This window comes from Bactrocera latifrons, unplaced genomic scaffold (genome assembly GCF_001853355.1).
Source record: "Bactrocera latifrons isolate USDA-ARS-PBARC rearing strain unplaced genomic scaffold, ASM185335v1 scaffold_47, whole genome shotgun sequence".
Taxonomy (NCBI): domain Eukaryota; kingdom Metazoa; phylum Arthropoda; class Insecta; order Diptera; family Tephritidae; genus Bactrocera; species Bactrocera latifrons.
Window position 1 is genome coordinate 1,561,908 of NW_017537123.1, and position 27,969 is coordinate 1,589,876.

At 39.8% G+C, this 27,969-nt stretch overlaps 1 protein-coding gene across 2 annotated transcripts in view; it reads left to right on the forward strand.

The window, feature by feature from the left end:
- Window positions 1–483: 483 nt before the first annotated feature.
- The window catches only part of LOC108973205 (5-hydroxytryptamine receptor 2B), a 29,939-nt gene continuing 2,453 nt past the window's right edge, over window positions 484–27,969 (forward strand). The window contains exons 1-9 of one of the 2 annotated variants that reach the window (XM_018940273.1): window positions 484–625; window positions 5,563–6,460; window positions 14,033–14,166; window positions 14,564–14,673; window positions 19,962–20,151; window positions 20,256–20,396; window positions 23,837–24,058; window positions 25,764–26,337; window positions 26,510–27,145. In XM_018940273.1, the coding sequence (XP_018795818.1) occupies window positions 5,950–6,460; window positions 14,033–14,166; window positions 14,564–14,673; window positions 19,962–20,151; window positions 20,256–20,396; window positions 23,837–24,058; window positions 25,764–26,270 (1,815 nt within the window). In that variant the 5' untranslated portion in view covers window positions 484–625; window positions 5,563–5,949 and the 3' untranslated portion in view covers window positions 26,271–26,337; window positions 26,510–27,145. The remainder of the gene's footprint in view (window positions 626–5,562; window positions 6,461–14,032; window positions 14,167–14,563; window positions 14,674–19,961; window positions 20,152–20,255; window positions 20,397–23,836; window positions 24,059–25,763; window positions 26,338–26,509; window positions 27,146–27,969) is intronic. The other variant, XM_018940274.1, reaches the window with a different exon arrangement.

Below are 27,969 nucleotides of genomic sequence, written 5' to 3' on the forward strand. Positions count from 1 at the left end.
ATATTTAATGGCATTATTTGTATTTTGTGGTGTTTTGTGGTATTTCCAAATTATTTCAGGCATTCTTCCATTGTACTGCTTGCCAAATTCGTGCGCGCGCTAAACGCACGCTGAAAAGCTGGAAAACAAGTTGCTGATAAAATCAATTCGCGGCCACAGCGGCGCGGTGCCGATGGTTTCGTATAATAAGCGAATTTAAGTGTTTAATCTAATCACCCATGCAACTGAAGTGCTCCAGAATTGTTAGCGTAACTTGCATTGATTAAGCGCATGGTTGGCGCAAATGTGTGTGTATGTTTTAGTGTTGTGTGTTTGTAGAATTGAAGTGTCTTTCAGTTAACGCGCTGACGGTTACGGTGACAACGAACCGCGGCTTCTGTACCTATACAGTCAAGGAATTGAGTAAATTTAAGCAAAAGTAAAATAAACATGCGTACATACACATATATTTAATATTACTACAAACTGCACCTAGGAAATATAGTCTACACATACGCATTAGTTGATATCCTAAACGAACAAACAAAAATCGAAATATTAATTCTAGTGCAAGCATGCTTTCTGGCTATAAATCCCAGCGGATGAGTTCCAGCTAAGAAACCAGCTAAATCAAAAATAGCATCAGGTGAGTACTCAGCTTCATTAGAACTAGTATTGTAGAACTTTCGCTTTCACTTTCTTTGACGATTTTTGGTTAAGGAAATGGAGTTTCCTTTCTAATCACCTCTCCGAAAAGTATAACTTGCTTACAAAGGAGCTCATAGCAAGTGATTTACTACGAATCATCATAAAATATATTCTCAGCAAGACTAAAGTTATTGCTAGAAGGTCTAGCGTATTAATTTCGATTCTCTCAAAACTTTAAAAATAAAGTAAAGTTATGTCTTTACTTTGCAAAGGGATAGTGTATTGGCTAGTCGAAAATGTATTTTCGTATTTCTCAAATTTCAACATTTTTTTATATTTATGTATAATAATAAATGAATGAACAAATAAGTACTATTTTTGTGGACCACTTTTTGCCATTTTTCCGCCAGAGAAATTATTCCATCAGTGTAAATCGAAATTTTGAAATTTCCAGAACGGAAGCCATTGAACCATTATTGTGCTACACGATCTGATGATACAGCATCTTCTCCGTAAACTTCACTTTAATTGGTGGCTTCCGTGTGATTCATCCCTTTTTTATAAAATAATTACAAAGCGAATTTCATTATTTTCGAACAGCTGTAACTTTTTTTTCAACCTCCCGAATTCCATTTTTTTGGGTTAAATGAAGTCTAAAATCTTACCTTTCCAACACTATAAGGTGTGACAAAATGTGATTGGTAGCACTGGAGATATACCACTGCAACGACATCTGTTGAGAAAATATGAAAGACTTTTTCGACTACCCATTGTTTATAAGAAATGTCCAGCAACATTCCATATTTGTTATTGTTGTTCATTTGAATTGCCTTAAGGGAGCGAAAAATACCAAAATTGATTGGCAAATGCTGGCTATATTTACTAAAACTCTCTTTTATTTCTGTATTGTTTTCTTTGCGCAAATAAAAAGTTTGGTTTGCAGAAAAATACTAAAATGATATCAAAAGAGAGAAAATAATTTGTTAAATTAAAAAGTGAGCTTATTTTTAACCTGAAAAGCCAATAGCCTTAGGGGATGGCCAAAATAAATTACTATTTTGGCGGCAGTAAAAATATAGTTTTACGATTTGCTGTCGGCACGGACGGCACACATTGCTTGGAGTAAACAAACACTGGAAGTTAAAAAACCGAAGATATTCTGCGACTGTAACCCATTTGCTTGTTTACGGTAATTTAAATTTTAATGCTTTCCTATGTGTGTGCTGTGCTTTCTTTTTGACATATCTTCGCCATAAAAAGTGCGCTGAAATCTAGCAGTCAAAGTCCCCTCTACCCCAGGTTTTTGTTTGGTATGCGCGCTGGCTCGGTGCTTTGCAGATTCCACGCTGCAAACGGATGTATTTATTACCAAACCAATACGCGTCACAACAACAACAATAGATGCTGACACATACAACAGGCTGCGTAGACATAACAGACATAAACTAGAAGTCAATCGTGAATTCATAGACCGTGACCAAATGGCCAAAGCGGCGCTACATTGTGCTCGCTGGAGCAGGAGCAAGTGGAGTGTAAAGATTGAGTCTTTCAGTATTAGATCGTCATATGAAATAGGTTTGGAGAGTAGCCGCGAGGGTTCGCTCGCAAATACAAAGACTGGAGGAAAGTTACCCACATATCTACGGTGAAATAACGGTAGGCTCTTGAATCATTGTACACTCGCCTGTCAATGGAAAGGTGTGTTTGGTTGTCTTATTTACCTTGGCCATAAGCGACGTCTGGCTCTACAAGTATGCACACCTACACAAGTGTATAGGTGCGGGGTCCTGTCACGCATTTCTGCCTACAATACTGCTGAAGCCAACAACAACAAAAATTGGAATTTCTTGGCTCACAGAGTTTTCCTCTTCACGTGCTTGCACTCAGATTGGAAGGCTGAAATATTTGCCGCAACATATCCCAAGCGTCTACAGTTTATGTGTTTTGTGAAATCCTCAAAGAGTGGATTCTCAGATGAAAGCGAAAGGAGCTAAGCATGCGGAAGCATTGTCTTCATTTTATTCGAGTTCTTAGTGAGAGCTCCATTACGCCATAATTTGCAACGCTTGACTCAGGTAAGACCGGAAAAGAGTAGTATTGGATACAAAACAGAAGAATGGCGGAGGTGCAATGTGGATGGTGGAAAATAAACATTACTGCTCTGCGGAGCCGCATATAAGCAAAAGCGGCAGCAGCAAAGCAAAGGCAAAAATAGCGGTAACAGGCATTGACTGTGTTTAAGCAACAAAATTGTTATTTCGGCTACTCTGGCGTATACGTAACGTGCAGTCAAAGTTGTGAGATTAATGTGCGCTAAGGCTTTTGGCTGTGCTTCTAACTACAAATGTATATATATTAAAAGATACCAGCTCATGCTAGCAAACATAGATTTGGTATTTGTTTTTTTTTCACACCATCGGCTGAGTGCAGTGTCGATCGAACAGTTACGAATATTTGTTTTGAGGGCTTTACAGTAGCAATTCTGAAATTTGTTAAACTATTTCATACCAAAAACCAACTACTAAACGGTGTTGTATATAAATATTTTATGCGCTCCTCATAACATGAAATAAAGAAAGATTTTCTGTAAAATTAATTTTCATGTCGCTCTGCGAATACGATCGTACACACACCTACACAACTTCATATTATTTCATTAATATGTAAAACCACATTTGTACTATAGAAAAACCTAAAAATTTAGAGACATAAGCTATGCAATATTTCATGGCCGCTGTGGGGAAGATTGTATTCCAAAGCAAACATGAAAGTAGTCCAGAATAAAATATTAATGAGCACCCAAAGTGTTTTCGGCAGTTGCTCTTGCGTGTTGCTACAGTAGACCTTTCCTGCAGCTACACGGTCAATGTCTCGCAAATGTTGTTTATTGTTCAAAATATAACGCTTTCAAAATAGTCTAAAAGCAAATCTAAGACGCTGACAAGAAATGAAATTATTCATTATACGGTTGCAATACCTTTTTACACCCAAAATGGAGTTTATTAAGTTTACCAGGATTTTTATAACACCCAGCAGGAAACGTACGAGACCCCTTAAGTATATACAAGTATATACAAACTAGTGGATCCGGCCACGCGATGCTGTGGTATACATTTTACACTATTATTCATATAATAAACTATTCAATACAGTGAAATTTTTATTTACGAATAAAGTCAAAAGCGTTTTTGTCGGTATATGAATCCAAAGGATTGTACTTGGGGATTAATTTTGAATATCATTATACAAATATGTTGTCTCAATGTCTGGTTACCAGCCTTTCTGTCCAGTTAATAGAGTTGTCCGATTGTAGATTGCACTTAATAAACATCAACAAATTGTGGGATCAGCCAATATGCATGGTCAATGGAGGTGTTCGCTTAATAGAGCTTTCACTTAATAGATCTTTCACTCTATTTTACTTATATATGAATTGTTTTTACTATCCTATCTTCTAAGCTGGGTCAAACTGCATACAGTGTGCTAAAATTGCTAAAATTGCTAAAATCGGTTAAATAGTTTATCAGTCTATCGCGGACAAGGAACATGACACGTAATTTTTATATATAAAGGTAGTTAGCGTGACGACCTGTGTCTATTTAGCCATTCTCGTCCGTCTGCCGATCGGTGTATCATAGTCCCTCATGTTCCTCTTCTCCTCAAGACCTAAACAAAATCAAGTTCTTGTCGGCTAAAAGCTAAGGTAGCTACAAGATTTTTCCTTCTTGTTTGACAAGACAATTTCACAAAATTTGGCATGAATACATGCCTAATGCAACAATATAGGCTCCAAATAAATTATTCAGATCGAATTACTATAGCGTAGAGCTGCAATATAGCGTACCGATTATGTATGTAGACTTTTTTATTTATGAAGAGTATTATGGCTTCAGTGCAATCGAAGTAAACGTTTTTATTGTCTCAATTGAAGCATGGGCTTTCCAAATACCTGAGTTTCTCGAGATTCAGGAATATAAAAAAGCCAAATATATCGGAATCTGTAAAAATATTGGGCCAACAAACTTATTCCCTGGGCCTAATGGGGACTTTCGTGCGTCCACTTACGGTCAGATGTTCCTCGGATCTGCCTTTTTAAACTTTGAAGGTTAGTATGTTCCAGTTCCTACCAAACGCCATTTTAGTACCCAGCTTCTCCTCAGTACATGGAAAAGTTTCGTGGAATCACTCTCTCGGCGGTACACAGAGTGCGTGACTACGCAGTCTCACATGCTATCAGAGATTCACAGTTGAGGATGTCATCGTCATATTTCTAGTTATTGTTGCACTTGCTGCAACGCAGCGACGCAACAAGAACGGTTAATCTCTTTATACATATATGAGTGAGTTTCGTGCGAAAAGCGCACGCAATGTGCACTCGGGATATTAAAATGTCACCCTGTGGCGCAAAGCGGCAAGACACAAAATCAAATCCTCAGAGTCGACAAACACACGCCGTTATACCGCGTGCATACATGCTGCCACATGCAGCTATGCAAGCGATGTAGTCATATACGTATCCGATATGTATAAAGGTTTACGAATGCTTGCCGAAATATTCAAATCATTTAAACGTGTGCTGAAATATTTTGGCGAAAATTTTTAAAAGCTAAAACCTTGAGTAAAAACGTGATTGAAGGTTCGTGCAGCTACGACGCTAGAATGCAGATTAGAATTAAGGCATTTTTCACTTTCAAAGAGTTCGCTGGAAACACTACTATTCATAATTATTCTCCCATAGTACACCTACTATCCATTCTGAATCCTGCTGTTTTTATAAACCTTAGATACTCTTCTAACTTAAATTACATTTTCATTGCAAATAAACCATGACGAGAGCTCATATTTTCTTCGAGGAATCCATTGAAGCGTTTTCTGTTCAAGGACCAGTTACTTGTGTGCACTGTCCTGCCTTAACATTTACCTTTACATTTACAGATGCTGTCCATTGAAAATCATTCAACGGCAAGACTTGTCGGAGCAAATGAGAACCATGAGACGATAATAATTCAATAGCAATAAACTGCTAGACAGCATAAGGAGCTGACGTAACAAGCAACGTGAGTGCATCAATAACACCAACGCCAGCCAGAGTGAAAACATTTCGACGAACAAGACCACCAATAACAACTACGATAGCAACTACAACTACATCTACATTAACAACAATACTATTGATAACATTAAGAGGCAGCATTACATCAACACATTAAACAGAAGCAGCACACCGCGCCCAATTCAATCGATAGCGTCCTCACTCATCTCCACTTTGCGCCAGCACTACCTCGAACCGTCGCTCACAGCGCCCGCCAGCAGGCTAGTAGCATGCTGGGTGATATAATTTCACCGTCAATCGCAACTTGGAGCACAACGCAACACTTCTACACCGACCTGGACGTTGAGACGCCTGTGGTGCACGGCGCCGCCGCCACCGACCTGCATGTACCACTCCTGGACAGCTACGACATCTACAACAAAGTGTACAGCAATGCTACATCAATGTTGTTCGACGCCAACGAAACGAGCGCATATCAAATTGTATTGAATGGAACAAGCGGCAACTTGAGCAATAGCAACAACATTTTATTGAATCTGGGCGATGGCGGCGGCAACACTGACGGTTTCATCACATTCAACGGCAGCGACGGGGTGCGGAATGCCAGCAGCAATATTGTTGATGTGTTTATAGGTGAGCGTAATGAGTTTGATGACCAGCAACTGGATGATATTATGGGCTATGGCGACGGCTTTAGAACGCGGGAGCCGACGGTGGCGTTGGTGAAAACGATTGCCATGTCCATTGTGTTGGGTCTGCTCATCTTCATAACCATAATAGGTGAGTAGTTGGCAAACAAAAATGCATATTAGATAAGTATGAGTATGAGTGTGTGTGTATGTGTGTAGCTGATTACTTTTACACATTGAATGAGTTCTTTTGAAAAGAGTTGAGAGCTATGGACTGCGAGCGCAGCTGAAAGAATAAATTTAGTTAGGTTCATGCAAATTTTCAACTTCACTAACTTCTTATTTATATTCATATGAGTTTCCTACATTTAATATGTATATATAATTTAATATTGAAATAGTTTACACATTCGCTGATCAGTCCGCTGGAAACTGTATATTTTACACACCATATACTTTTTTTTTTTACTAGAGAAAGAGTACCGACTGGCTGTTAACAGGAGAGGAGATGTGTTATGCTTTGTTAAATCTAGTCATTTCTTCTAATGTATATAGAATATCATATCTCTGCTGATTATCTACGCTTCTGACTGGCTGAATCATTGAGTTCACGAAAACAGAAGTAAGTGGTTCAGAGCTGACATTTTTGGTTTGGTGAGCATCCATAAATTTTGAAATCTCAAAGGAAATTAGCGTCTTCCCTCCAGAAGCTTTGCGTTATTTATATATAATAAAAATCGACTTTCTGTCAAATGCCAGCCCGGTACAAAAACAAGCGTGTGTCACAAGCATTATGCACACTATATTAAACAACATTTACAATACAAATGCTGAGGCTTGCGAGCTTCTTTGTGAAATTAATCAACTTAAAGCCAAGCCATTTAACGCATACAATTCAGAATTATTTCAGTTAAATTTAAAATAAAAGCACAAAATTTCTTCTTGGTGTATGTGTGTGTATGAGTTTTATTGAAATTTTGCATATTTATTATTGTTCCGTACAAATAGTTAGGGAATACTGCGCTGTCTTAGGTATTAAATCGTGAAATATTCCATTCGATTTGATTAAACTTTATTGCCTATTTCCGACTGAAATACAAATCTCTTGTTGAGCGTTCGAAGTATTGAAAAAACTTCCTAAACCTTGGCTTGTAAGCTTTAGACTTTTATATACTCTGAATCTAAGCAGGAAGTTATATACTTGGGAGTATGCATATACTTCCTATATTGAATGCATTAGGGTGATTCTCAATTTGCGAAAACGAAATATTTATCGGAACTTAGAAATCGAGGGTGTACATGTACATATGGTATAACAAAAATTCTGTATAACCAGTTAGTTAACCACTTTTCCAGTTATTAAATCTTATTCACTACCAAACAGCAGAAAAGCACAAACATTTCTTTTTGCTTTGCAGGAATTTTAACACATAAATTCACAATTTTTTTATTATTTGCTAATTGTAGAAATATTTTCCAAACAATTAGCTTYATTCTCGTATTCTCTTTTATTCCATTTCTTCCTTGTTGCTAAGAATAAAAGGCATGAATCTAAATTGCTTCCTTAAAATGAAAAATAATCTCAAAGCATAAAAACTAAGTTCCGCTCATGTTTACTTACATCTTTATTCTTACATTTCTTGTTGTTCTTTTTGCATATATATTTGTTTTTGATTTGAACAACTCTCTCCTCACAGCGAGGAAGTATAGCAATCCAAATGGAATTGATGTTTTTATATGACCTTTTTTATCATCACATCGATAATATTATCCCTAATCCCTAGGTTATCTGGACGATAACTTTAACTGACAGAACCATTTCCAWTATTGTAAGATGTGGTTAACTGACGTACAGATAGTTAGATTACTGTGAACTCGCAAAACTGTGACCACGTCATGGGGAATGTACTATATGTGCGTGTTCAGACGAGGACTTCTTTTTCCGTTTAGCAGACTTTGTGTCTTTTTCCGTAACAGCTTGCTTCTACGCAATTGTCAGCCTCATCTTGCGGGCGCGTGGCACCACCAGAAAGTGACTAGTTAAAACTCCCATCATGCTCCTATAGTCTCTTACAGCGAGTGCCAATAGAAATGCTGTGCATTTCCGATATACCGTTTTACACATGACTTTTGTAGTTTTGCTCCCTGGAAGCTCATTCCATCGGGTTTTGATTTTCTTTACCATGCTTTTATCGAGATCGTCATATAGACCTGTCTCTTATACACATCTAGATGTGTATAAGAGACAGATGCTGCCTTGATTGCTGCTTGGCTGTCTTCGTAGATGTTGACTCCGGAATTGCCTGCAGGTGTATATTAAATCATAATTAAATAAAATATTATATTTTTTAGCGAAATCCTTAAAGAGCGAAATATTTTTATTTTCACTGTCCAATTGCTGATTTTTCTCAAATATACTAAATTTGTACACGAAATATTTCATATCAAATAATTAAAAATCGAATCTAGTCTTGAAGACTGTGCTGCCCTTATTTATATCGTTTATATCTAGTATTTTTCGGCTTAGCAAAGGACTTTGGTACAGCTATTAACCTTCCGCACAAAAAAATGTCCAACCAACGATGATATTTCTAAGACTTGCGCTGAGCAACTAGAATGTTAAGGTCAAGAAGGCGAAAAGCTCTCGAGAMACAAAAAGTGTTAGAAACGAATTGAATTCACTATAATTTACAATCACGGTTACGGGCAGGGCATATTTGTGAAAAATACTTTATCTTTTATATCTGCTACACTGCCGTCTTCAAAGTCAACATCTTCATTGCACTCATTTTTAGAAGAAAACACATATCAGCCAATGTGTGTTATTTTTTGCATTGCTTTCCCTTAATCTTAAGATTTATTTACTTTARATAAGTAGCTTCTGTTGACTGCCTTCTGTGTCTTTATTACTTCACTTTTGTCAGACTTTGGTTTTACCCAGATTCCGAGAAATTGTTTCGTRTCCTACTAGAATGTGCAGCTGCGAATTATGTATACACATATATGGCACAGTGAAACGGAGGAGAGCTTAACTCTTTTTGTCAAAAATGGCAGACATTATGCTAAGAAAATTTCTATAGTCTCTTAAAAACTTTGTATAGTTGCTTTCTTTTATCATTTGGGGAAAGGCCTTAGGCAATGTGTAAGTTGAAGATTTTCTTTAGATTAATTAAATAAAGTTGATTTCCACTCCTAGTAACGTGTGCGGCCTGGCATTGTCCTTATGGAACACAATTCATCTTCTATTGGCCAACAATGGTAGCTAACGGCCGATTGCTTCCTTCAAACGGTTGAGTTTTTGAGATTACAGACTTGAATTAAGAGTTTGTAAGGACGAAGCTCATAGAAGATGATTTTCTTCCAATTTTATCAAACCCATAACAATAACTTCCTGACGGTTTATTTTTCCGCCGTTTTCTAAAAAAACTGTGAAACATGGCATATTTTCCCWGTGCCGGTGTCTATCTTTAACGTCTGTTCAAACAAAACTGATTTACGCAATCGCAGATGAGTCAATCATCAATCTGTCGGAAAGAACTTTTAGTAAAAATGTTATGCGAGCATTTCTAACGCAAACCGAGCACGAACCCTATCGCAGCAATAATATATGGGATATTGATTACTAAAGCACCCATATTTGCCCTTTTTTCGTAATAGTGAAACTGCGAGTGTGCTCTGTGATCTGTTTTGGTGGCTGTACAGACTACTTTCATACCAACCGCTCACCCCCTCTCATGTGTATGCAACAGGAGCATAAACTGAAAGTAAAAACAAAAACAATATAAAACAAAAACGTAGAATTCAGAAACAAAGAGCATTATTTGTGAGGAATTGCCGTGGAAGAGCAAACACAAGAATGCATAAAATGATGAAAGCACTAATAAATACTCACGCTCGTCTCATGCACTTGTATAATTTATGTACTGTATGTGTAAGTGTGTATGGTTTCTGAACGCAAGATTTCAGCTTAAAATATTTCACTCATCCAAAGCTGTGGCGAGTGGATACACTTGTACAGGGTGAGTTGTTATGCGCAGAGGCCAAATGAAGTATCTTCTCCTATTACAGGCAACGAAATAGCTGAAGCCAGTGTTAGTGTAACCTTTTCCCTCGAACTTCACTGCCCACTTCCAAGACACCTACTTGCTGCTCTTGTTTACCAAGAATATTTGCCAAAAATCACCCATTTTTCGGCGTCTTCAAAGCACTCGGCGCCACCCTTTATAAGCACAAGTGTGTGTGGATGTGCTTGGACTGGATGGATGTTGGACAAGGTTAAACTGCCATCAACCTGTCTCTTATACACATCTAGATGTGTATAAGAGACAGGTGTGGATGTGCTTGGACTGGATGGATGTTGGACAAGGTTAAACTGCCATCAACTAAATGAAAACGAAAGTTTATTCATCAGCACACCAACACACCAACACACGCACATAATTGCATTTTTATGTGAACAAGTTTGGAGAATGCGACGGCAACAAAAGCGTCATTTGCACACAGGCCCAGAGACTTTGCGTTCGGCTGTTTGTGAGCTTGTGCGCCTGTGTGTTTGTGTGAAGAAGTGAGAAAGTGTTGACAGCAAATCGCTTTTGAGATTACTTGTTTGCGTGTCTGCATGTGTGTGTGTGTTAGTGTGTTTGTGTGAGGGCGCCTTGCGGCAGGCTCTGCAATAAATAGACATGCGGGAGCATTTACGTGTGTGTGGCTGTGTGCAAGTGTGCTAGGAGGATGTATTTGCAGTGCATCGGTTGCATGTGGCTTGTGAGTTGTTGCCACCGCATTTGATGTTGCATCGTGTTGACTTGAGTTGAACGAAAAGTCATTAAGTGCACCAAGGTGTGCTGTGTGAGCGCAGGAACACAAACAAGCCGACTATTTGTCTTGATTTACACTCGCACTCGTCTGCAGCCGGGCACATACTCACCATTATACGTGTGTGTATGTATGTGGGTACGTTGCAGTGTAGCACATGCATTGTGTCGGCATTAAGAAGCAGTTTACTCAGAGGTTATGAGCTTCGGGTACTAAGTTACTTTTGCATTATGAGCAGAGACATAAAACGCTCGTAAAAACCTGGAAATGAGCCACTCAATGCCACAGCGCTGTGCACCGCTAGGCGTGCATATTTTTGTTTTGTTAAATTTTAGTAACATTTATTTCTTATTTATAGGGTTGGCAGTCTCTCTCCGCGCCGTGCGCCCTAAATATAGCTGAGTGCCAGCGAGCTTACTTGAATTCGTAAGCAGAGCGAAAGCAGTGACATTCAAAATCAATTTCCTTAGCCGGCAGTCACGGCGAAGTTCACGGCTGTTTGGCGCAAAAGTGTTTACTGACCCTGGGCTAAGGTTAAGTGCCAGTCGCCGTGACAACGAACGAATGCATCAAAATAATAGATATGCGAAGTAGACTTACTCATTATGTAGGCAAAGCGAGAAATAGAGAAATGCTAATACAGAACATTGAGAGTGAGAGCGGTTTTCAAGAGTTCTCATACAAAAACAATTTTCACTAAATTCGCGAAAACTGTTGTATTGCTGTTACTATACTCTGAACGGAGCATATTAATTTTGCCACGATGGTTGTAAAAGTAAACGTCGAAGACCATTTAAGTATACACAAATGTATATAAATGATCAGCGTGGCGACCTGAATTGATTAAGTGATGACCTTTGGTCCGTCCGTTCGTCTGTTTATATATGARTTAAAGAGATWTCGATCTGAAATTTGCCTAAGTCCCTTCCTCACTAAAAAGCAGCTCAGTTGGCGGAACCCCCAATTTCGTCCACCAAAGAACGATCAAAATCTTCACAAAATTTATCGGGGATTGTTATCTGAAGTAACAGTATAATCTCCGAGAAAATTCTTCAGTTCGAACCACCATACTATTTAGCCGCCACAAAAACTAAACGATCGGAATAAAGTGCTTATATGGAAAGTTTTTCATTTGATGAGACATATTCACCAAATTAGCATGGGTAATTTTTAAAGTCAACGGTGTAGTCTTCGCAAAAACTATTCAGATCGAGTCACTAGGGTATATTGCTGCTGTGATTTGTATTATCGATGTGTGATACACTCGTGAGTGGTGTACAATGTGGATTGTAAGTGGTGAAGTTTTCGTATCAGTGTTGTGAGTTTGAATCGATGTTGTGTGCTCGTGTGGTGTGTATGTAAAGTTCGGAGATGAGGTTCATTTATTTGGACCAATCAAAGTTCTTGTAATGAATCTTTTGTGTTTGTGATAGGTATTATAGCTTCGACACAATCGAAGTTAGCGGTTATTTTTTGTTTCTTATTAACATAAATCATTGAATGTGAAGATTATAAAGATTAAGTCGATCTTGTCTAAATACGTTGTTACAGTCGAAATGTCTCAAGCAAAATAATAAATTAAAACACCCAAGCAAAGGCTTTCCGAGAATACAGCCTGTTAAGCTTCAATTATAAATTGAATCAAGGCTGYGGTGAGGTGCTATCAATCTCTATCAAATCAGATGAAAAAACACTTGAGAAGTAAATTTACTTAATTTGTTCTCATGGCATAGTTCRGATCAAATCAATCACGATTATAGTAACGAAACCATTCGTGAAAAGAGAAATTACTTAAACTCAAAAGGGATCCAAACCAATTAGCAGGCGAGGTAACAACATACACGAGTTTGGAGAGCAGACCAAAAGAATACAAGTAGCAAGCTAATCTAGTTAACTGAAATAGTTATAAACTCCTTCACATCGCAGATGGATACCATTTTCAATAACCAGTATTTCTAACGAGATTGCAACTTTACGGTTTCAAGCAAAAATATGACAGTTTTCCGACAGTTCAAAATAGTCAGTGCGCAGAAATTTTGTTCGGAAACTTCTCTTTCTGAGTAGTGCGATTGGAGAAGTTCTGGTTGCAGAAATTTAAAGGTTCTACCTTTCCGCCTCTTTTATGAGAAGTGACGAATACAATTTAATGTCACACGGCACGAAAAAAATATGAATTATCACTGGATATAAATAAATTTCAGCTTAATTCAAATTAATCAAATTTCTCTCGAAATTGAGATTGCGACAAAAGTGGGCTGGAAGATAGGATAATGCCTACAACAGCAGTTATTTTACCAAAACAAAACAAAAAAAATAATAATAATAAAAAAGTCAAGTAAAGCACAGTTTAGTTTTATTATTTATTAAGCGCCAATTGAGTACACAAATTAAAAATCCTCCATAATATTTGCACAGAATATTGCCATAGTTTTACGACACTAATTTGATTTCCCTCTCTTTTTCATGCTGCGGACAATTAAACAACGCTGCATTATTCAACGCTAAAAAATCCGTCAAAACAAATACAACAACAAATTCAACTATACAAATAACACCGTAAAACGGGGTTGCCACATTTATGGCTCCGACCGCCGCCAATGTGCCCGCAAACAAATTGGAACCACGTGAAAAATGCACGCAATAAATATCAATGCGGTCCGTTAATCCAAATTAAACTAACAAAAAATGCGAATGAAAATGCGATGTGAAAATAAAACAAATGCGAATTATGCTAATAAAAAAATGCAAATGCAAATGGGAAACATAAACTGCTGGCGCCTGTGCTGACAACTATAAATTAACGGCAAATAAAACATGCACGACGTGCCACTCGAAACAACCGTGAAATATGAAACAACACAAAAATACGAAAACTCAAAATGCAAATGTGTTCGTGGGTGTGCAACAGGCAATGTTTTTGTAATAGCGGCAATTATACTGGAGCGCAACCTACAGAATTTGGGCAATTACTTGGTGGTCTCGCTGGCGGTGGCCGACTTGTTAGTGGCATGCCTGGTGATGCCACTCGGCGCGGTTTACGAGGTAAGTGCCGCATAAACTTCGTGCGAAGCGCGCTCTGTCCGCTGGCGACAACCGCTGGACGAGTGAATAAAAAAGGCATTTAAATTATCATTCTTTTACTCATTCAAAATGCGATGTTTATTAATATGGATACCTAAAAAACAAAGAAGAAGAAGAAACGCGCTTACTAAAATGTCGCCCTAACTTTGCCACAATCCGTACACAATTCAGAACATGGTGACGTAATAAAATTTGCAAATTAAAACGAAATAAAGCTTTTATAAAAATATTGCCGTGAAAAAAGTTCACCCCTCCTGGTTGCCACTCGACCGAAAGATATTTACCCGCCATGCATATAAATATTAAACAACCGTTAAACCTTTGTTTTATGAAGGTATTGTTTTTGTCTTTCATGCAGATTAGCGAGGGTTGGATACTTGGCCCGGAGCTATGCGACATTTGGACTTCGTGCGACGTGCTCTGCTGCACAGCGTCCATACTGCATCTGGTGGCGATTGCAGCCGACAGGTAATTTGCATATTTCCGCATATTCATAATGAGCCATTGCAGTTGGGGGATTTTCATTAGCGACCACAATGAAGCAAATGTAAATACAGAAGTGCAAAGTCCCCTCCCTCCATCTACCGATATGCGATTATGCATTTTTAATCTGTGGATGAAATACTACTCGAAAGTGACCGTACACATTTTGCTATCAATAAAATTATTTATAAATATTTATTTAATGTGAGCGGAATACTTCCTTTTCGGCAGCGAAATTTTAATTTTCGTGGCGCAAAACCATTTTTATTATTCACGTACTATACTTTCGATTGTGGTAAAATACTATAATTCCCCGACTTTTGATGTCTACTCTATGTATTCAGATATAATATTTATGATGAACAGAAAAGAGTGGCTCCGATGACCAAAGGTCTCCAGTTCCAGTTAATCAACTTTACATAGCGTAGACTAGTATTACGAGCATTTTGCTCAGACCAACAGACCAAACTGATAAATAAGAGAGGAAAGCGGCCAATACTGGTCAGACTGTGATACTACCCACAAAAAAGTCTAAAGAGTTGAATTGTTAAATTAATATTTCATAAACACCAAAGGAACCAAGGGTTCTGCTGGAAATAATGCTAACATATACTTSACTATTCGTACAGCTGACTCAAAAGGAGCTCTCAATCTTTTAATAGAAGGGCCATATTTGTACGTATTCCTATATCTTTCCATAGATTCCTACTTTTTAAGCGAAAAAACAGAGAAACCTCAAATTTAATGAAGAAAGATTTTATCATTCGAAAAACTCAATTCGAGTATTTTGACTGATAATTGGCGATTGGAACGCGTAATGTTTCGCTCCATTGCCGGAATCGAAGCGGAACTGTCCGCATAAACTTATATGAGACAAATACAGATATATACTTATTGAGCCAAAAATATCGGATCTTCTTGGAACTTTTTAAGAGCCTATAGAGCAAAGCGATTTCGCTGGGAAAGGTCAGGTGGCTTTAGTTTTTGCAGAAGTTGTATTTTGAACGCTTTGAATTTAAGATCTCGACGTAAAATGCGCCAAGTCGTTCCAGTCAGTATGTCAGTCCGAGGTGCTGCGAACGGTGCCGAATCGACTTTCAACGATCTTCGTGTACACTCTCAGCTACGGCTGTTTCATTTTTCTTCACTGTTTTCTGGACGTGGTCTATTCTTCTTCTTCTTCTTTACCGGCGTAGACACCGCTTACGCGATTATAGCCGAGTTAACAACAGCGCGCCAGTGGTTTCTTCTTTTCGCTTTGTGGCACCAATTGGATATTCCAAGCAAATCCAGGTCGAATACTTTCAGATATGGAGTATTTTCGTCCGCTGTCTTTTAATTCGCTGCACTATCTCAATGTCGTCGTATATCTCGTACGGCTCATCGTTCCATCGAATGCGAGATTGCGCAAAGGATCATAAACGTGGTCTATTCGGTCGAATATTATCTGATATTGAACGCTGGGCCTCAAGATTGTTGCGATTAGCTGCGATTGTGACAAATCAATGGACGATACAGTTGAGATACTTTATGTTTAAGCAGCCATTTTTTTAGAGAATTGTGTACGAGCCTTTACATTTTTTTCTACTTGTACTCAGTCTAATTCACCATTACTATTTTTGTGTTTTTCTTTTGTAATTTATGAATTCGAAAAGTAGAATGTTTTCGCACGCTGAAGCTTTAATTAATATTAGGCTACATTTCCCACTTTGAAAAAAAAAAAAAAACACACAGATTCCATTTATCGCAATAAAAATGTTTGAATGCGAATATCAGCATGGACTTAATGGAAAGTTTTCACTAATCGTAATTTATTGGCCTCCTAAGACAACAACAACGCAATTTGTAAACTTTGCTTTATGCAGTTAAATTTACGTATAGAAGTATGTATGTGTGTGTATCGATGATTTGCTGCAGCTGGCATTAAATAAACACTATGCCACAGCAAACAGCAAATTCCTAAATCAGTTATTATACCCTGAACAGGGTATATTAAGTTTGTGAGTTTGTCACGAAGCTCCCAGAAGGAAGGGTCGGATACCCTATAACGTATATATATAAATGATCAGTATGTCGAGCTCATGTCGAGCTGAGTCGATTTAGCCATGTCCGTCCGTCTGTCCGTCTGTCTGTATATATACGGACTAGTCCCTCAGTTTTTAAGATATCRTTTTGAAATTTTGTAAACGTCATATTCTCTTCAAGAAGCTGCTAATTTGTCGGAACTGCCGATATCGGACCACTATAACATATAGCTGCCATACAAACTGAATGATCGGAATCAAATGCTTGCATAGGAAACTTCTTCATTTGACAAGATATCTTCACGAAATTGGGTATGAGTTATTGTTTATAGAAATAATATAATATCAGAATGGAAAAGTCGTATTTTCACGAAATTTTTAATGGATTACTGCTTAAGATAACAATATAATCTCCAAAAAAACTGTTCAAATCGGATATGCTATAGTAATAGCTTCCATACAAACTGAGCACATAGTTCCTAAAAGAAATGCACCTGTGCAGGGTATATTAGGTTCGCTGCAGCCGAAGTTAACGTTTTTCCTTGTTTATTTACATTTTATTATTCAATTTATTCTGATTGAATTATGAGTAATTGTAGCGACTCTATTAAAGCCATAAAGCTTAAGCATCKACTTTGCCCACCGCCACAGCGCTTATAATTAATGTCAATCACCGAAGTCGGCGGGTTAAGGAGGTGGGCCTGCGTGAGAGCAAGCGCCGGACAATCCCTTGGTTTTATTGTTGTTGCTGCTACGCTCGCCCACTGCGAGTGTGACATTCGGCTGTCAACTGAGTAATGATTACGAATTTAWTTGCGATTTAAAGTGTTTCGRCGAAAGCGTCTTTATTTGCATTTGAAAGGAAATACTTTAATGTCATTTTCAGTARCTGAGAGATATGTTTGTAATTAATTACAATTATTTTCAAATAATAGTGATATTTATGGCTGCACTCTCAGCTTAGCTCATGTTTTTTTATACAAATTTAATTTACTGCTCCTCGTCGCACACACCGACACACTCACAAACAGACACAAATGTGCGCCTGTTCGTACTGGTAGCTTCCAGAGCCGGGCACAGCTGTTCGCCGTTGTTGTCGCTGCCGCCACGGGAAGAACACAGCTGGGCGACAGCATGCCGGCCGCGGCGTGTAGCCATAAAAGCATTAAAAATTTACAAGTGGATGAACAAACAAACACACACATTTCTATGCAAATGTTAGTTTTACGATAGACAAATAAATCGTCCGATGAAAATTTAAATTTGTGCTTATTTTTCGCTATTACAATTTTGCGCTTTTGCGCAAAATACTTTCATGGTTAATTTCAAAAGTCACAGTCAAAGTCAAAGTCACTCACCTGTACTGCTACCTGGCAACAACAGGAACAATGAACGTACAAACGAAGCCCTCACACATATCTGACATAGACGACCACATTTTATCAGAACGCCAAAAATTTCTGCTGTACATACAGACGAACTGAGACTGTACCTACAAATTCTAGCAGTGCCAATAAATGTATAGTTGATTCCCAGCAAACGATAGTAGTGGGTGTCAGCTGTTAATAGCCACATTAGTTATATTCGTATAATTATTTATTTACCCACGAACCTCTAACCGATGAGGAGACTACTCTTTTTCAAACATCAAAAAGATGTTTTTTCACGATGAAAGAATACATTAGGGTAGAATGGACACAGTAACCACCTTGGTAGGGATCGGGGTGCATCTAAAACCTCTGCCGTACTTTGCAACTCCACATTGAGTGTTCAAAACCCTCTGACCGCACTCGGGTGTTAAACCACAACCACCACGAAACTCCTAAAGGGGCCAGACCACATAAGCAGATTGGAGCGAACTCCAACGGCTCCTCCTCTCCGTGGTACCAGTACCGGTAAGGCCTCGAGTTTCCATACTACCAGGGGTTAGACGACATACTCTCATTACACGCATCCACAAATCACACCTTACCTAACATTAAGTTTCAGCGAATTGTCTGCGCTGCCTAAATAACTCACGCGCAAACCTTTCAAACGTCCCTAACAGTTCGGCATTCCAACTATTGAAGATCACACCGCTGACATCTAGCCGTCCATTTGTATGGGTAGCAGAAAATATCGTTTGTCAACACAAAAAATTGTTGGACAAAATTTCTCATCTGCGAAGAGCTGCTGAATTGTATCAAAGTCGATTAACTTTGAACTGTATAGTTACCAATGGTCACATCAGACACTAATGACAACATTAAGTGCAAACGGCTCAAATGGTGACCAAGAATGAAGTTACGGTCCGAAATGTTTTGCATTTATTGGTATTGGCAGGGAATAATCTGCTTTAAGTTGATTCAGACCTGTACTTGATGAAACAATCAGCAGAAGCGGCCAACGGGCAATAGGAGAAGAATAATGCTACTTCAGGCTGACTTCTGGTAGTCGATAATAACACGCCAAAAGCTTAATTGGTGCATCCACCTTAAAATTGGGACTTAAGGCTTAAATTAATAAATTATGAAATTCCTTTCAAAATTGTCAAATATTCTTCAAATTACTGGGTACTGCCTGGCATTGCCATACTAACTATTTAAATGCCTTCAGAAACATTACCGTAATATCTCTTTCTTGCTCGATTTTGGTTTACTGGGTAATAATTTGATTATTTTTGCTTACTGGCGTGATGAGCTATCTGATTTATTGTTTTTAGGCCAAAAGTAATTTGAAATCAAAGCGAATTTATTGACTGCAATCAACAATCCATGGGGATGTGTGTGCCACAATGCCCTGTGCGTATACACACATACACACAAACTAATTTATTGACACAAACGCACATAAAAAGGTAGCTAATCACTCATGCAATAGGCGTTATTTTGATTTTAATTTAGGAAATGATGGAATRCTTTTGTTGTCGGAATGGTGAAGGGCTAGTTTTAATCTGAAATTGACGATTATGACTGCAAGAATGACATTTTAAATTACTCGAAAGGAGGATAGTTAGGTTAAAAGTTATGCTTCTACACGCAGCAAAGTTATCCGGAAAGAAGGCTGGATATCGCCAGTTAAAGTAGGCTGCTGTCATGAAAACTAAATGAAAGCACGTAACTTGAAAACAGAGGCAGCGATTGGCAATATATAATATTTAAAACAAATTATTATTTTAGCGCATTGGAAAGCAAAGACCCCATTTACTTATGGAATGTACTAAAGTAAGTTTACCCTATTCACCATTCTGCTCTCCTTCCTTGTTTTCAGATACTGGACAGTCACAAACATCGATTATAGCAACGTCCGCACGCGAGGTCGCGTCTTCTGCATGATATTTTGCGTTTGGTTTACAGCGCTCATAATCTCGTTGGCGCCGTTGCTCGGCTGGAAGGATCCGGACTACATGCAACGAATCGAAAGGCAAATATGTATGGTTTCGCAGGATGTGGGCTATCAGGTAAGAGCGACCACCGCCCCAAAGCCACACAATTTGTAGAACTATGTTGGAAATTGTCAGCTATAAATAACAAATCGTTTTCCACTTATTTGTTTCGCTTTAAGATTTTTGCAACATGTTGCACATTTTATGTGCCGCTTTTGGCCATACTGGCGCTCTACTGGAACATCTACAAAATCGCACGCAGACGCATCCAGCGACGCATCCAACAACGTCCACTCCCTGTGGCACCTAGTCATAGCCAGGTAAGTGCCGCCGACCAGCAACCCGCCACCACCAACGTTGCCACCTACGGCTCGTAGTTTTTTGTGCGTGTTACCACTTTACTGTTGCTTGTCGCCGCCGGCAATCGATTGAGTGGTGGTCTGTAGGCAATCATTTTAGAGCTCTTAATGGCATTGCAAGAACACAATCAATTTATTGCCGCCACCATCCGACCCCCACTCGCTTCGCATTGGCCGGCAACATTTTGCCGCCAGAGTTGCACACGAAATGTAGCTGCAATCAATTGACGGCGCCTACAGCTGTCTATTCATCATATGCTCACTTTGTGGCCGCCACTGTTCGCAGGCTTTCAATGAAATTGCCCGTGACCCAATCTCATTGACCCAGTCGTTGGCATTTGCAGCAAATTGAAAGCGTTCACCCATTGCGTCGCTTGGCGTCTGCCACAATGGCATTGYGGGTCCACATGTGCAGCGGCGCGTGCGAGTCAAGGCAGAACGTCTCTAGGCATTACAGTTATTTGGTTGCATATAAACATTGTTGAGAGCCAGCTCTGGAAAAACCGTGCACAAATATTGGAATCTATTTACTTGTTGTGCACTTTGCGAAAAGCAACAAAAAAGTGCAGTTTAGTGAATATGAATGATGGGTATGTACTTTCACGGCTAACGTCTGAACTCGCTTTGGCCCATATCAAAAAAGTGCATAATCTGTKCAGTACCTAGTCTCCGGAGCCATGCAACGCCGTCTCATTTGTGGCGTAATTGCTTGATTAGTGAAGCGACACATCGGCTTTACATCTCAATGCTATCCAGAACCTCAAAAGATCTCAATCAACAAACAGCGGTTTATTGTGTTACTCGTACAAATCTCATTTATTTTTTACTATTTGTAATCATCTCAGCTTATTTAACTTCATAAGGTTTTCTCAAGTCGGATTAAAATCGAAACCTAACCTTTTGCTATAAATGTTTTCCCATAGTGATTAGATGGTAGATAGGGGCTGAGCAAGCAAACTATAATCAGATTTAGTTATTACAAAAAACTTAATTTTTCACACGAATGACAACTTTTCCATCTTATGGCGGGTCTCCCGCGACTTCGACTTCTTTGAGGATTCCAGTCCAGTGCTGTTTTTGGTAATGTCGTCGCAAAGTATGACTGATCTATTTATATTTACGATTACGCCCCATTACCATATGAATCGTTAGCGGTTTGATTGGGTCCAGAATACCAGCATAAACTTTCGAAAACTTCAGCAGACTTCACGAATGATTCGAATATTCCTTCCCAAGTACGTTTTTGTTGTTATAGTAATCATCTAATTCTCGCTCGGGTGGTTCGGTTCGGTGTAGTTGTCATCGAGAGCATCTAACGGTAGGTCAAGGAAACGGGCTGGTTCCACGGGGTCGGACCATAGAGAGAAGTGAGAGGGGTGCTAGACGAGTGGGGTTCGCTCATTATACGCTGGACACATATTTGGTATGTCGGTGTCGGTATCCAGAATGAGTAGTGCATGGGTCGATCTAGATTATCGTGACAACTCAAGCTCTTCATCTGCGATAGATGCTGTTTTGACTCCAAATACGAGCAGATCGGTTCATCAGTCTTCCGAGCGCTCTTACAATATCGGAATACATTGTACTTGGAAGACATGTCATTAAATAAAATGATTCCCATAGTCTTCACGGGTCCTTGAAATAACGCCTCTTTCGAATATACTCAACTATTGGCACATCTTGTCCCATCCGCATCGTAAAAAAAAAGCTTATTTATAACCGTTAAGCAATTATTGAACTCAGTTCATTTGTTGATTGATGCCAGCGAATCACTTCAGCCCCTCACTGCCCATAATTGCCATAATTATCGGAGAAGCCACACACGTGGGGCTTCCACAGAACCATGAACTACGAAAGTTGGGGTGGCGCGAACATATTTAAAAGTATTCGAGAGTGCCAGTGCATATGTGCCCGGTTGGAGTGTTTTGTTTTTCCATGTTCAGTAGCCATATACAATCATAACATCGCAAGCACATCAATCTTATCTGCCGCTTAGGCAAGCACTGATAAACCGTAGAAAGACATTAAACCAAAGAAAGGAGAAAATCAAAAAATATGCACAGAGTAAGCACTTTAACAGCTCGGCGTATGGGGAATGTTGCAAAAACGGAAGAAATGCGAAATGGGAGAATCGGAACCACAATACTTTGCCAACAGCTGCAGCATAGTTTTTATTGTTTACATCCTTTCCATTTCTTCATTCTGTATTCTCCTTTGTGTGCATCTTCAAGCACCCTTCTGGCAACACACACACACACTCACACACATGGACGGACGTTTTTTGAAAGTGCTCGAGTAGGCACCTTGCAGCATCCCCTTTGTTATTCGCCAAACAAATAAGTTTGCATGCATTACAAGCCTATTCACATGCAAAGTGCAAACAGATCTCATAAATTAGTAAAAGTACACTCAGCAGCTGTGCCGACACGTTGCCGGAGCGCGGCGAACAGGGGAAATGCAAAAATGGAAACATTCGCAAAGGAGCCGAGATGAAAACATTACTGCTTGAGTGGCACAAAAGAGGAAAGAAGAAGGCGGGAAGAAGGCTATTTTTTCAAGAAGTTTTTCAGCAATATCTTTCTGCTGCAGCAACAGACAATTGCCCGGTTATTGCTGGTGTTGTTCAGCGCTCAATGAGRCTTTTTATCGCTTACGCTGCCGCTGTGTGAGTCGACATATGTGTTTTTGCACTTTTTTCGTGTTTTTCTCACATTTTGTGCTTACGAAGACAACTACATGTGTTGGTGGCTGCTTTCTTATTTCGGCAAGTGTGTCATTAAGTGAAGTAATGATGCCACTTCAACGGGGTGCATTAAGAGGCTTGAGCATGCACTCAGCCAAGCAAGTGTCGCTGTGTGCGCACATTCGCACACAGTTGAGCTTAAGCAAAGGAATGCAAATATGTACATGCTTTAGGCAGAGCATAAATAATTTTCTTAACATCGGAGCCGTAAGCAGTGTGAGAACAAGCGAAAATACAGCTCAGCGGAGTGGGCAAGAAAGGAAAGTGAAAGCACTGGCTGTAGCTGTAATTCGGGGCTTAAGCGCTATGTTAAAGAAGCAATGTACATCAGAAGTCTTCTTCGCGTCTTCGTCAGCCTCCAAGAACGATTTATTTTATTTATCTGCAGCAGCAGCAGCTGCCAAATRTTATCTTCGCCTTCGTTCTGTTTTTTTTTTTATCGCAAGAAAATAATGGCAGTCATATCCCACCGGAGCTGAAGAAAGAGCTTAGCTTACATGCCCCCCAAGTACTTGTCGCTCAGTCTGCGTGTRCAACGCGTCTGTACAATCATGCTCCTTTATCCTTCTTTATTTTGAATCGATAATTTAATACGCTAATGCTTTGAGTCTATTAAACTTTTTCCACTTTCCACTTTCTTCATTCGTATCTCTCTCAGAAGTGCTCCACCGCTTCGATGCAGCGCAAACGTAAGCGCCTAAAAATATGCTTCGGCAAGGCGGAACAGAACGCGGCTGCCGTCGCCAGCAACATGGAAACGAACGTCGGCAACTCGCTCAGCATCAGCAACATGCGCGARGAGACCGAGTACAGCACCAGCAACTTCGATAGCAAAAGTCACGCAACCGAGGTGACAACGGCCTCGGGGGAAGCGGAAGAGGTAAGCGTTCGGAAAATATTCCACAAAAATTTCAGAAACAAATTCAACAGTCGGTTTCGTGTCAGAAGCACAMCGATGAAGTTATAAAAGGATCAATGAAAGGTTAGACTCCTCACTTCATTTTAAGCTATTGGCTTATCGTCTATCGTCTTAGTATGCGTTTAATTTAGAACTGGGTATCGGTATTTTATTTATGCGCAGGCGRTCGGTAATCAAATGCCAATAAAGCAGATATTAAGTGTAAGGATAAAAGGTATTTGTTGCTAAGCAAAAGAATATCCTTAGAAGGGCATATGTATGTGTAGGTAGTACCCGGTCCYTGGTAAACATTGCTAATCATGCACRGGCAAGCAATATACAGTTGTGYRTGTKGGAAACAGTTCGAATATTAGACTTTCCGCCTTGTTGGTGACCATAGCGAAATATTTGAAAACGCAGTGCTTTTGTTGATTAAGAATACAATCGGAACCCCTTTTCTGAACGATATTAAGTTCAGTACTCCGGGCGCAAAGAGGAAACTCTGTCAGATATGTGATAGCGTATGTTCTGTATAAATATATGAAGATGTTCATCAATTTACCGTTCCCTAAAATATGCAAATATTTTTCGAAAATAATCTCAAGTATCAAATGGTGAACATTTTTTGAAAACAAAAAAATATATTTAAAAAGAGGAACGAAGCAGAATAATGACCGCCTATGGAAATGACGAATAATAAGTCCAAACACAAATGTGCTGATACAGTGCACAGCCATTTTACAGGGTTGTCTGGAAGTAAGATTTGAAAGAATTTATTGAACCAATTGGTACAGCTCTTCAAGGCATTCTCCGGAATAGCCTTGAGAGCCGAGGTTCATGCTGCTTGGATTCTCTCAGTCGTCCCAAAATGATTGCCTCTCATCGGCCTTTTCAGGCACGGTAACAAAAAAATCCGGGGGGCTACATCTAGGCTGTAGGGCGGCTGGGGAAGCTTTGGAAAGCCGGCCTTGGTTATGTAGGTGTTCACAAAAAAGGCGGTGTGAGCCAAGGCGTTGTCGTGGTGCACCTTCCAATCGCCTGCGATATCCTGTCGGACCTGATTGACCCTTSGTTTGAGTTCCTTGAAGACTTCCATGTAAATCTTGGAGATGACGGTTTGCCAAGGGGAACAAGTTCATGGTGGACAATGACTTTGATGTCTAAAAAGACAACTAATCGTATACCTCTGCTCTAACCAACGTTGTATTTTCCGCTTGCACCACTCCCAGRAACAGGTCGCGGTAAAATCTTCGTCCTGACTCTCCAGGTACTCGGAGACAAGTTACCAGTAGCTCGTTCGTTAGCTAGGAACACCCTCAACTGAATCCAGTCTTTGCGCGCACGCTCCGAAATACAGTCGCGGCGGACTTTCCGGACAAACCCTGTATTTATAATTTAGTTTTAATTAGTACGCTACAAGTAAGAGGAGTCTTTGAATCTTTGAACATGTCACTAATACTGCGAAAATAACTTTTAGCTTTTATAATGGTCCACCGTAGGTGGTAAAAGGTACTTCATAAAGTTTTTTTTTTTTTTTTGATATTTTCTACCACCGTAGGTGGTAAAAGGTATCGTTTTTTTTTTTTTTTTGATATTTTCTATCACAGAATATAACCGAGTTTATGCTTATTTCCACAACTCCAAGCTTTTCTTTCATATTATTTTCACCTTCATCCCTCCTAAACAGTCTCAAGTCTCCGCTATTGGTGAAATCTCCACCGTCTCGCAAGAGGTGGCCAGCACTGCGCACCAGCAACAGGCGATCGCGATTACATTAACCACATCAGCGCAGCATTTGGCTATCGCCGGTGCTGCCCAGACCACCGCCGGCAACGAGGCCAGGTCAAACAACAAGCTGCTCTCGAGCATACCAAATCCCTACCACAAACTGGCTAAACGCCGCCAAATGCTCGAAGCGAAGCGCGAACGCAAAGCCGCACAAACATTGGCCATCATCACGGGCGTCTTCGCCATCTGCTGGCTGCCGTTCTTCGTCATGGCGCTCATGCTGTCGCTCTGCAAGGAATGCCACATCAGCGCCGCACTCACCTCACTCTTCCTCTGGCTGGGCTACTTCAATTCGACACTCAACCCGATCATCTACACCATTTTCAATCCGGAGTTCCGACGCGCCTTCCAACGCATTCTCTGCGGACGCAAACGCACGCTRCCCAGCCGCAGCGGGAAGATTTGATTCTGAGAGTAGTTGAGTAGCGTGGTCGTTACTTTTGTATCGCCACGCTACAACACATGCAAACGAGGTGAGTCAAGTGCATCCACATGCTCCACAGCCTCGCAAGTGGCTCTGAAGTAGTTGTCCTACAAGCACTCTGTCTGTCTTGCATAACGGCACACACGTATTTGAAAAACTAAAAAACAATTGGTGTCGACAAAACTCAGTCTTTGTTTGTGTTGTTCACTCGTGTTTTGCAGATACTAACCGAACGGAGCACGCAGCTGAAATACACAGCATGTAATAACAGTAAACACCAACAACAACACGAGTAACACCACACCACCAATCCCCGCCCAGTGACTCCATCGATGTTGCACGTCTTCCTCGACAGTTGATTCACGAGAAGTACACCAAAGCAAGCACCGGAAACAAACAAGCAAACAAACGAACGGACGAAAGTCAGTAGGAAGTGGTAGATTCACCTATGGCAACTCGTGTAGAGTGGCGCTAGCGCAACGCCCCGCCCCGTCCTGCGCTTGCGACATTTCAGCAAACTCGCCGCCACACCCTTGACCGCACACTCCGCGACCACTCACGCACGCAGCGCCATTCGATGCACTCGCGTGTAATTCCCTCCTTATGCAAATAACAAGCAACGAAGAACTCTCCGAGCATATGCGATACACAAATACCACTTGAGCAAGTGATGTGACTAGAATGAAAAGTACATGCGGTTGGATGAGTGGGTGTGTGTGTGCAAATATGGCACATCCGCTGCAAATAAACACACAGTCGCCGCACACTCACCCGTTATCCCCCGCGCGGGCGCCCCGAGTTGTAAGTGTTTGCTCATGGAAGTGAACTCGCCTAGAAATTTGGCAGCAATTTCTTTGGTAAGTAAATATGTAAGCGAATAAAGCGTTRCTGCGGTGAGTAATTGACTTTTTTGGCCCCCTTTGTGATAATTTTTTCCTAATTTTACTTTAAATAAACAAAAAAAAAAAAATATGTTTCATCATTCTGACGGATCAAGCACGGCATTGATAAGTCAGTTGGGAATGCCATGGTGTCATGGTGTCATGGTGTCATGGTGACTTCACAACAAATCGAAGTTAATTGAGTGTGAAGCGGAGATTTTCAATCAGCGAATTCCCAGTCCATAGGAAGCGTCAAAAATATTTTATGAAGTAATGCTGCATATTTTTATTTGCAGTGAGTGTCCTTGAGCGTTGTCTTTGCACATTATCATAAGTATTGTATTATTGTTGAACAATATTCATACCGAATATGGATCCGATAAATTTATAAAGAAACTCTTCCGAAAAGTATGCTTGAAGTCTGCCATATTGAAAAAGTCTTCGGATGTCCCGATTCTTCGTATACAATCATTATTACATATGTGTTTGAACCACAATTCATTTTGGGATTCATCGAGTGGTTGATGTTATTTAGAAAGCCCAATTGCTTGTTCGAACCCCTTGCTTCCGCCAAGAATTTTGCCCTTTAAACTCCTGGAAATTATATAATCTAATCATTTCTGAAACAAACGTTCACCACGGTTAGCCGAAATTTCCGACATTGATCGAAGTATTCACGAAACAGTTAGCAATAACGTATAGGGAGGTCACAATTTCATGGCGCAGTCTTTCTTATCATTTCAGTTGAGTGATAAGATTAGTCGTTATATATTTCTCTTCCCCCCGGTCTCAAAAATAAC